Here is a 12,112-nt window from a genome sequence, read left to right as displayed (position 1 = left end):
GTAAAGTACCTTTTGAGATGTCTTTATCGAACAAAATTGATTGTATTACAACTACCCTAAAGCGTACTATAACTGTTTAGCTAACTAGTGGTGAGACTTTGGAATACCATCGTAAGCATTGCAACAATTTTATACAAACTGTAAACTTATATATCATGTTTGTTCACCTAATATGCTCTAAGAGATGTAGTCTATAGAACAGCAACAGAATCAGCCTTTGGTGCAGATTTATGGATCTGTCAACTTTTTGCTTCAGTTTATTTTTTTTTCACTAACAAATTTTTGACAATTTGAAAAAATGAATTTGGCAAATTAAATCATAATTTTGTTGATATGATACAGCTTTTTCTGTAATGCAACAAATTTCATTCAACTAAATTAAGCAGTTGCCAGTTGTCTGACAACAGCATTTCTGCATTTTTGAATTTATTTGAATAGAGAAATCAGAGTTGACTTCGAGGTAAAAAATTATGGGGTTTTACTTGCCAAAACCACTTTCCGATTATGAGGCAAGCTGTAGTGGAGGACACCGGAAATTTCGACCCCCTGGGGTTCTTTAACGTGCACCTAAATCTAAGCACACTGGTGTTTTCGCATTTCGCCCCCATCAAAATGCGGCTGCTGTGGCCAGGATTTGATCCCGCGACCTTGTGTGACTTCGAGGTAAATCTTCCCATTAAGTTCAATATCTTTTAGTATAATGGGCTCTGTTCATATCCGTTTCATACAATAGTTAAACCTCACTATGATGAAGTTGAATTCAACACAAAAATACCTATGTTATATTCAATAATAATTAACACTGCTATTGATGATAAACATTAAATTATTTCATCATATCCAATAATTTATTATATCTGTGTTCATTTTACTGTAGTTCAACATACTTCCTCAACCCTAAATCCAGTTCCAGTTTTTCTACATTCTGACCATTTCTTTTTTATAAATAATCAAGCATAAAATTTGGTCCACAGCCATGTCACTGAAGAGTCAAGCACATGCACATGATTTTTGAATGACAGCGACAAGCGGTGCGATGGGTAGACCCTGTCACTCTGCTGCATTGCATTGGGGGGCAACCACATAGATGTGACATCACAAAAAGAAGTGGCAAAAAATTCCCAATGTTATATGATTTAGTACAATCATATAGCCATAAAAAATTGCAAATGTGCCATGAGGCGAGCATTCTAACCAGTGTACTAAATCTAGTTTTAATATGCCATCATTGCCAGTGAAAATGCGTTCCATATCGCTAATGTGAAATTCTATGGTGCCATCTGCTGGCTAGAAATCAAAACACTTTCACGGCTCTTGGTGGCGTCTCAGGCCTAACAGCATCTAAACAAACAGCTGATCTCAATAATAAGGACAAAACATTGCCAGTACTTTTATTGCTGCCATGTTGTTGCACAATCACGTGATAGCCGATAGAAGCCGTCATGCGTACTTCCAGGCAACAAGTGAAATTTGCTGGCTGGCCAAAAACCGGCAACCTGACAAGCAATGGCAACAGATTGCTCTTCATGGCAGCGAAGCCTGCCTTTTGTCACTGTTGCTCGAAAGTCGCATGCCTATGGTTGAGCCTTGATGGACGTTTACTGCTCGAGAGTGAGTCTGGCAAGTGCGCGAGTGAGTTTAGCAAATGTTTGGCAAGACATTTGCGACGACTTATCTGTGTAAGCATGAACTATGTACAATTATCTTCACCAAATGGAAATGTGCTAAATGAGTGGATGTTTGACATTGCAGAGTGTTGGCCTCAACATATGCATATTAATATTGCCATTTCACAGCAATAACACGATGGTGCAAATATTTATTGGTGATTACATATTTTTATGCATTGTTCAACCTAACTACAGCTATTGTGAAGCTGCGTTTTCTTATCCGCCAATGCAAGAAGCTCTGCAGCTGTGTAAACTTCCTAGCACTTCTTTTTCCTATCCAGAAGTGTTATGCACACAATATAACATTCCGAAACATTTCAGTTGAACACAACAGTGCCCACTGTTGCCACCAGCACAGCTGTTACTGACAGTGTTCTGGCATCTCACTAATACAGCACAGGCGAGGGATAATTGGAGACCGCAGAGAGGGGCCTTCATCCTGCAGTGGACATAAAATAGGCTGATGATGACGATGATGTACATTTCAAACTAACACAATAAAACATGTAATTAACTGAGTCACATGTTAGCAGTGCTGTTTCTGGCCCACACTATTACCACAGTTTTCTAATTGCTGACAGCCTCCATAAGGCAGAGTAATTCTATCAACTGAAAATACAGCAAGCTTTAGATTTTATTGGCCTATAGCTTAACATCTGTTTTCTGAGCAGACTTCTAAATAAAGAAAAAAAAATATTATCAAGAGGATTCTTGACCTCATACTTGAGTGTGTCAAGAAGCCTGTGATGACTAAATATTTAAGAATGACTGCTATTTGGCATTTGTTTTTTTCGAACTGTGGGATCCAGAGTGGTAATATACTTGGTCTAAAGGATTCTGACTGTGCGCTTTACAAAATTCACTTGCAACTTCAATATCTGATCGCTAATCTCACAAAGCCCAAGCCACTCATTATCAAGCAAAATTAGAACTTGGTCACTTTGATTTTTGGCTATAGAGTGTACATTCATAAAAAAAAGGAAAAAAGAAAGTGTGAAGTGGTATTTAGGTAAAAAATGAGTATTGTAGCTAATAATTAATAAACTAAAACTTCTATTGGGGCTAGTTGGCACATGGTATTTTTAAGGAGAAAAATTCGGCACAAAACCCAAAACAACCCACAAAGAAGAGACGAGACAAGCACCAGCGCTGACTAACAACCGATTTATTCTTCTTGCGACAACGCATATAGATACCCTTCACCGTTCGACCACGCATGCGTGTGCAACGAAAGACACAGGAATTCATGTCACAATAAAGCCAGTTACTGAAGGTGTGTGCACAGGAAATTATATTCAACTGAGTACAGAGACAAAGAGGTACGACTGATACAGTCATCTGCCTTTTCTGTCATGTGGAAAGTCTCCTAGGCTGGCACGCACGTTCATTTTGTGCTTATGCCGGAAATTGACGTCTCAACAAATCACGGTTTACAATTGCAGCAAGAATTAAGAGGGGCAACAAGGTGTGCATATTATTAACGTTTTGCTCATGTTCCCTAAGTCGCTCATTGATACACCACCCTGTCTGCCCGATATAAGTCTTTCCACGTGAGAGGGGGAAAGCATAAACCACACCGGTGGAACGTGGGGCGTAGGATATCCCGTGCTTGATTTGGCATCCTCGCTTGCTTTCGCCGCAAGTATGGGAGCACAGCCTAGCAGGCTTGTTTGGCGCAGAAAACACCAAGGGGACACCATGCCTGCTAGCAACTCTCTTTAGCTGATGAGTGACCTTATGAAGATCAGGCAACACCACAGGTCTGAATGTTCAGAAAGCTAATTATTAATTGGTTTGTTGAACTATCCACAACTGAAAACTCACTCCAGCATATCAGAACTATTACTATGGTCTTTGCGTGAAGTCACAATGTTTAAATCAGAATTTTGAGATACTAAACTCTGCGGCAGCTTTGTAGCATATCAGGTTGATTCGATACTTGCTCTTCCGGATGGAAGCAAATCATTCAACACAGCGTTCAACTACTACAACTCACACGAGCTGAAGGATCTTCTGCTCCTTGCTTGGAATTTCAACCTCAAAGTGGGCGGAGTGCTGCTGCAGATTCAACAAGGCATTGAGATGAGTAGTTGTGTAGGCAGAGCTGTTGGCCTGGACTCCCATTCGCGTCTTCATCGGGAAATCAAGCACCATGCGATTCAGGAACGTCAGCGCTCCACTGCCAGTGAAAGAAAAAAAGAAAAACAAGAAACAGAAGAGCTTCTTTTTACTGCATGACAATGACAAAAAAAAATTAAAGTATAGGTTTTGCAATATCAAATGTAGGGCAGGGCATCCCAGATAGCAACCAAAAGTTCAAAAATCACACATCACGAAAAAGGCTGACTTTGCTGAGAATGTAACAACAATGTAGAGAAAGGACGTGATGGCTGGATGGCTCTGCCTTGCAGCGTGTGCTTTAGTGAGCCGTTGTTTCAGAAATGCTTTGTCATGCGGAGACACAAAGACAAACTCACAAGGCTGATTATTGAAGCAGCAAAAATAGCAAGTTGAAATGACAAGTGTGTGACCATGCCTTTGCTTGCTTTGTCAGGAAAAGAAGGATCTCTTTTTTTAATGTGGCATAGTGCGTGCATGCAATCTTTGCTTCCACATGAGTGTGACACACCCGTGCAAATATGTGCACTTGTCTCGAATAAAGCCTTTGTTGAAGTTAGCACTTGTCTGTGTTCACTTGCTCGTCCCCATCTGTCCCTGTGCATAGGCATTCGATCCTAACTACCGTGTTATTCGAATATAAGGCGAGGTTATTTTCCAGAATCTTTAGGCTGGATGTTGCCCCCCACCTTATATGCGATGGTGATAGAGTCAGTTACTGTGTCAATATGGCAGCAGCAGCAAAAAATTTCCAGTGATCAAGATTTTAGACAGCAGTACAAATTGTAGGAACTAATAATCCTTGGCAGGTGAGATAGTACAGTATTTTTTCACGTATAACCTGCATAGTAACATCGAGAAAAATTGTATGTAGAACTCCTCAGGGAGTTATCTGAATGATGCATAAGCATTCGTAGGGAACAACGTGGTCTTGAGTGATCGTGCGCTGGTGTGTTTGGTATAATTGCGAGAACTACCATTAAAGTATCGTGAAACGGAGAAGCGCGGTTTCAACACTAATCTCTTAAGTGAGACCTGCACGAGACGACGTAGTAGAGGTGAGCAGAAGCAATGCTCACTCGTATTACAGAGAGCCCGCAGCGGGTGTGGACGTGAGGTGAAATGATGAGGCAGGTGTAGGAAATAAAGGAAATGTATGCAGCTTTCCCTGGAACGTCGGTATCAGGCAGCATCGGCACGGCTCCATCCCTCTTGATTGTCGCGTTCGGCAGCGTGTTACTGTAGTTGCCCACTCAGTTCATTTGTTTCTGTCATAATCTGTATTCATGCTGACACTCTGCAGTCCTTCGTTTCCGTTCTTTTTCACTAAGCGGCTGTGGTCGTCTTGATGCCATTACGGTAAATATGACAGCACTGCGGTGACACGAACTACTGCGGAAGGCGGTGCAGCGTGAACTGATGAGGCAAGCAAACTACTGCAGGTGACGGTGCCAGGTGCGCTGATGACGTTCCGATTTGAAGCCACAGCTGCTCCACAGTCCTGGTGTGTAGCTGATTGTACACGTCACATGGTCAGAGAGACGCACTCGTGCCACTGCTCCCACGGTCGCCTTCATTGTCTTCTTCCACAGCTGGCTGGTTCTATCTTCAAAGCGATCATCTTGCACGAAGGAGAGATGGAAGGAAAGTTTTCTCATTGGGTAACCACAGAAATCCTTACGAATTTAAAATTTAACAGTAAAGGTGGGGTGTGTTTTATATGCAAATTTCAGCTTGAGTTATAGCTTCATGGCTCGAAATTTGTCTTATGGTATGGCTTTGTGGCAGTGCTTGCATCACTGCCGTGAAGCCAAAGCACAAGGCAAAGTTCGCACTGTCATGAAGTCACACCTCAAAGCGAAATTTGCATATAGTCTGCACTAATTATTCCAGAGTCTTCCAATTATTCGTTATTTTGCACAATCACTGTCAGATCTGAATAATTTGCCGGCACTCTACATGATGATATCACAGTATATTAGTGTACATAAGCTTTTTTTTCTCGGGTCCTCCAAGTGCATCTTCACGACCCTCGTGTTAAGGGGAAGCTCTGGGTCGGGTGCTCCTTTCTATCTAAACACATGCAAAAGGAGAACTCATTTTTCTCGGCAACCACTGCACCAAACTTGATGTGGTTTGTTGCATTTAAAAGAAAAACTTACAATCTAGTGACTGTTCATTTCAAATTTTTCATTTAGGTCGTCAATGTTTTACTAAAAATTGGCAAAAATCGCAAATTTTCAGGAAATGAAACTATCAAGTTTACAACTCCGTAACTCAGCAATGAAAAATAATATCCCAATTCTGTGAATTGCACCTCATAGTACATCGAAAGCGGACAAAATTGATATGTTACACATGAATCTAAAAAAATTTAGTAATGTGCAAATACAGCTTTTGCTTTTACTCAACGTAACGAATTGACGTAATATATAAATTGACATATCGAATTTGTCCCCTTTGACTGATATAATGGATACTGCTTACAGAACGTGATATCTGTTCTTTACGGAGAGCTATTAAATTGTAAACTTCATGCTTCTATGTTTTCCTAAATTTCAATTTTTTGAAAATTCTTTCAACAAAATTCAGGCCCTAAATTGAAATTCCACCTCCAATAGTCACTATAATTTAACCTTTTCTCTCAAATGCAACAAATGTCATTAAAATCGGCCCAAGGGTTATCTCAGAAAAGCATTCTTGCGTCTTAGATGTACCGTCGAACCCACACTTCAAGAAAAGTTTACACCCTTTGAGTCGTACCTTGCCACACAACAATAAACGTCATCTGTCTTGTCCGCATTTCTTTTCTTTAACGCTGCGAGCCCGGTACTTCCCAGTAACGAATGGCATGTGCGTTACAGCATGACATATATATAGCATTGCCGACAGGAAAGTAGCGGGTGCAGCCTTTTCAAGAAAGGAAACACAACCAAGCGAGATGACGATTGTTGTTGTGTGGCAGATATACACTCCGAAGGGTGCAAACTTTTTTTAGAGTGCACTTATAACAATATCCAAATGCCACAAAAATTCCATAGTTGTAAACAATAATTGTTATAAACAGGTTGCATGAAAAAATGAAAACGGGAGGATGGCAGAGCTGATTTTACAAAACTATAAAGGCAGGGAGGCCAGTGCCCCTCCCCACCACCTTCCTCCATCTAGCTGCTGATTGTGTTCACTCATTTACAACTGCTTCCCGGGCGCTCCGATCGCATGCAACAAGCCGTGGCTGTCGGCGTTAAAGAATGTCACTGCTATAACAACTGCAAAGAGGTGTTACGGGTGGCAAGCGATACGCGAGCACCGTCGAGGCATCGCTTTGGTGGCTCCAAAAGGGGCCTTTTAAAAAGTTGCGAGAAGGCTACCACGGCAGTTTGTCAGCTTGAGAAATCCAGAAGAAACGCTGAGGAGAGATCGCCACAAGCATCTCGCCACGCATTTCTCACTGGCTTGCACGAGAAAAGTCGAGAAATGTCCATCAGCCATACAAGCTTTACGCGAAGCTTGCTGACATCCTTCTCCGAGGCATCCAGGTGCTCCACGTATTGCAGTGGAAGGTTCCTCGTGAAAATGAAGCCCCGGAGGTACTGAATCATCTGCCGGCCCTCCTGTGAGGACAACGTTGAGGCAGCCTGCCCTACCCCATTGTCGCTGCCGTCATCACCGTCGCTATCTGATGAAAGCACGTTCGTGACGATCCGTCTCATTGGCTAGAAGCATTCAGTTTCCAAATCTATAGCCGTGTGCTTTCTTTTCAGTGGCAACGTAGTGCATTGCCGATGATCAGCGGGCAGATCAGCCATCTTTCGTTTCGGCGGTGAGTCAAGCGAAGCTGAGAAACCACGTCACCAGAAACGACTTAGATGCAAATGACAAAGAAGAATGCAAGCAATTAAGCTGTTTACAGAACTGCACTGAATGAAGAGCCAGCGAGCAAGTTGGAAGCAGCACAGTTGGCATGGCCCATTTGTGTTTCAAAGGGTGGTGCAGCGTAGAGCTATGGGCGCAGCCCACTCGTGTTTGGGTGGGTGGAAAGGCAACAGGAGAGAGGTGCGCGGAGAAGGGGGCAAAATGAGCGCGCGTGGCTGTTGGAGCAGCGGGCCATTGTGCAGCGGCTCGAATTTCTCGTTTTCTTTTTTTTCTTTTCAAGGATTCCGCATTTCACTACCTTTCGGCTCGGACACTCAGCAGCCAGACTTCATCGTCATAAGCAATAATGCGGCATCGGGACATTGTTCTAAGCTGTTATTTCACCATGCGAAACATACAATAGTTGATAGTGCAGCAGCTTCTCATTGTTATAACCATACGTTGCTAAAACCGGTATCGTTATAAGTGGGTTCGAGTGTGTTTGAATAGGCCACTCCAGAGCTGGGCCCGAGCTAAAGCTTCCTCTTAATAGTGACCCCTTTTAATCGAATAAATGCAGTACGCTTTATCCTGGTGATATTATCCTCCTGTTATGAAGTGTGATGGAGAGACTAGAAAAGCCCGAACAGAAGCATGGGATTGTTTTTTTCTTGTGGCTTCCACATGGTGCATAGAGCTTCCATGTTTGCCAAAGATTGTCACAGTATTCTGTGCACTACGCACGTGCTTATTTAACATGGGTACAAAATATCTGAGATGTTTTAGGGGCTCTTTAAGCGCCTCTTAGCTTTTGCAGAGAATGCTGGAGATTTCTGGTTAGGGTGCCATGACTGCACTAGCCGAATGCGTATTTCTTACAAAGCATTAAATGTTTGCTCAGCACAATCTGTGCTTGTTATAGCTGAGCCACTATAAACGAGCTGCAAAACCTACAAGGCAGCTTTCCTGCACTGCAAAAATTTATGCACAGCAGTGGCACAATTCGTCCTTGCTGCAAATGTTAGGTGCAATGTTGTGTCTGCTGGCACATTTATTTATTCATTTACCTCACAGGCTCCCGAAGGAGTATTGCGTGAGGGGAGGATACAGGGAATTAGCAAAAAAGAAAGGAGTAAAAAGAAATACATTGATAGCAAGTAAACATGAAAGAACAAATATCTAACAATATAAATAACGTGAAAAATGAAACAAAACGACTGTGTGAAGTAACAGAAAAGGAGTACCAAGAAATTATACAAATGGTAGCAGGTGAAGATGAAAGAACAAGTCTCTAATAATGTTAAAACAATATAAAACAAACATTCAAACAAAACAAAAAGAAAAACCTATACAACTTCGCCACAAGTATTTAATTAGGGTGCGCAGTATGGTTTAGTTGTTTTGAATTATGGAAATATGCATAAGCGTGCTTTGAAGGATACTGGGTCAAGAATGTCAACTATGTCGTTTGGTAGGTTATTCCAATGTTGAATGGCACGTGGTAATGCGGAAGAATTGAAAGCATTTGTTCGGCCAAAGATACGCTGGAAACAGATGATTATGCAGACGCCAAGATGTACGAGATGGACGAGCGAGTGGCAGAGTAGACGGGCGCATGCTATGGATTATATTGTGAAATAGACAAAGCAATCCTATGGTTCGGCTTCTAGAGACGGCTGCATACTGAGGCTCCATTGAATCTTTCACACGCTTTAGATTCCATTATTTTCTCTTGAACGACGCTGTCACAAGCTTATTCTGGTGCGCAGAACAGGCGTTTGTAGAAGCTGAACATGTGAGACGCTATGCTGCATGTAACAATTGCAACGAAGATGAGCTGCACTGCCATTATGCATGAATGTTTTACAGTGAAGAAAAGCTGTGTTGCAAATTTTCCAACTTTTCTATTGATACTCTTCTTTGTTCCGTGGCTGTACAAACATACACATGAGAGGGGGGGTTTTGTAAAGCACATTTTCAGTACATTCCATGAAAACTATTTCTAGAATTGAGCATGGTGCCACAGGAAGAACCAGACGACATGCCAGACACTGCCACCTTGGGTAGGGTGGATGCGAGGACAGAGGAAGCCTTCCACACGGAGGCAGGTTGACAGGGAACATGTGTCATCATTGTCTTCAATTCCACTCCACAAAAAAGAGGGCCAGAAAGGAAACTGGCTGTGCCAGTTCACCAACCGTGTAGAACGCGTGTACAGACATCACAACTTTGTGCTTCTGTCATCTTGATCCCACATGATATACCACCATAGACAATATGACAACAGAAAAATTCAAATCAGAACAGTAAAACTGCACATACTACTACTCTGATAATTAAAATATTTATATGTGATGCACTGTTCATCAGAGGCAAAAATTAATTGCTTTTTAAGCAGTGTCCGAAAACAAAATTCTTGCAATTTTAAATGGTGTTTGAATTGTCCTCTGCATACTTTATTTTACCAGTGATAATAAATTTGTGAAGATGTCCTACATTCAAGTAGTCATCAAGCTGCTTGCAGAGTCTTATGTGAGTGCAGACATCTTCATTATAGTCCCAGGCAACTTCATGCAGCACAGGGAAGACTGCGTAAGCAATCTTGCACAATTTGATTTCCTACTGAAGAAAATAAAAAAGATCCTGCATGAGAAGGCAAACCTGGGATGCACTTTGAAAGCAAGGTTGCTCGGGCTGGCCTGATGTGCCTCAGTTCTCAATGACGTCACCAGGGTAGCACTGGTAGTCCAATTGAGTGACAAACCCAGCATGGTTGGCACCTGGTGGTAGCCCTCGATTAGACGAATGGTGCGCATAATGTTGAATGACCGAGGTTGTCTCAACAGCTCATGCAAGGGCTCGGGTGGCATGAATGCACTGATGAAGGCTGCAATGATTTCGCCATAGCTTGAGAACGTGAGGTCTGTGCCTGCGAGACAGACATAAAATGCATCATCATCATCATCATGCTCTGAGTCCACTGCAGTACAAGGATCTCCTCCGAGCACTAACTGCCGTTCTGCATTAGTTACTTCATCTTATGCCTGAAACTTTAATAATCTCATGACAGCATGCAATCCCATGCCATCCTCGACCATGTTTCCCTTCCCTTGGCTTTGTATTCGGTTACTTGTAGGGTCTTTGGCCATGTTTTGACATCGCATGATAACTTGCGCAAGTGTATGCGCTGAACCTTCACATCAACCATAAAAGTGGCCTGCACGCTGTGCTTGTGGGGGAGTGCTGAACACAGATGAAGAGCAGATTGCTGCGCGCAACTTAGTAGTAAATTATCAAAAACTTTTTTTTTTCAACTATGTATTTGGTGAATTTTTTTGAATGGTGGCAAAACTCCTCCTGCCACATACTTTGTTAGACTGGTGGTTATCTGTCTTGCAGATATATTGAAATGTGTACTTGTTTATCTTCCTCCGGTGACCGCTTTTCACTGGCTAACAAATGTTAAACGTTATCGCTCAGTGCAGGACATGCCTGCACGTATCAAAACATTCTCAATTCTTAGCTGATTCTATCTGCTGTCTCTGTTGTTGTTGCACCTTTTGTAATCAGATTGCATGCGTGACGTGAATGGTGTCGTACATTCTAGAGCCTGTGCGCATACCAGCGATTACCATGTGTGCCACTGTGGTTCTTTAGCCTCACTACAATGTCGAAATATTATAGCACTTGTTACAAACTTTGATATACTCCTGGTTATCGGTCTTGCACATATATTACAGCACTTTCTAAAAACTTTGATAGAACGCTGGTTATCTGCCTTGCATGTATATTATAGCACTTGCTACAAACATTGATAGAGTGCTGGTTATCTGTCACCCAAATATATTATATCACTTGCTACAAACATTGATATGCTCCTGTAGTCTGTTATCTGTCTTGCACATATATTATAGCACTGGCTATAAACTTTGATAGACCAATAGTTATCTGTCTTGCAGATATATTTTGGCACTTGTCACATACATTGATAGATTGCTAGTTATCTGTCTTGCACATATATAACGTGGCCTGCTGAATTCCACTTTTCCATGCTTTTATTGTGACAGAAATTACATGGACGCACGAGGTGAATTTCCACTGTCATTGTCTCTGTCAGCTTCCATATAAAGTCCGAGTGTGATAACATCATAGCCACACACCGTATGCTCTAGGTGTGAGGGAAGCGTGCGAGGGTGAGGCGAAAGGATGGTGACTTTATCTCGCACACGCAAGGAAGGAGTGCGGGGAGGAAATTCACTGCATTCTTGCGCAGGCAAGAGGGGGAGCAGGGGGGCAGGTTAGCATGCTTCTCTTTTACTCCGGCTGCGGATGTACCCGTTCTATCTTGCAGGTAATCAGCGGTGGGTACAAAGGCTGGCAATCAGAAATAACTGATGGCTTCGAATGCGCTGTGCTCTCATGTGCCTAACGCACATTGAAGTGAGAAGCAGCACAAAGGGCCATTTTGC

At 42.3% G+C, this 12,112-nt stretch overlaps 1 protein-coding gene across 2 annotated transcripts in view; it reads right to left on the bottom strand.

Annotated features, from left to right (window-relative positions):
- LOC142560908 (uncharacterized) overlaps positions 1–12,112 on the bottom strand; it is a 236,316-nt gene that overhangs the window by 131,116 nt on the left and 93,088 nt on the right. For both annotated transcript variants that reach the window (XM_075673325.1, XM_075673323.1), the window contains exons 16-17: positions 10,305–10,572; positions 3,667–3,849 (exon numbers count right to left, since the gene is read on the bottom strand). In XM_075673325.1, the coding sequence (XP_075529440.1) occupies positions 3,667–3,849; positions 10,305–10,572 (451 nt within the window). The remainder of the gene's footprint in view (positions 1–3,666; positions 3,850–10,304; positions 10,573–12,112) is intronic.

Source organism: Dermacentor variabilis, chromosome 10 (assembly GCF_050947875.1).
Source record: "Dermacentor variabilis isolate Ectoservices chromosome 10, ASM5094787v1, whole genome shotgun sequence".
Taxonomy (NCBI): domain Eukaryota; kingdom Metazoa; phylum Arthropoda; class Arachnida; order Ixodida; family Ixodidae; genus Dermacentor; species Dermacentor variabilis.
This window is presented reverse-complemented; position numbering and strand designations above follow the sequence as displayed.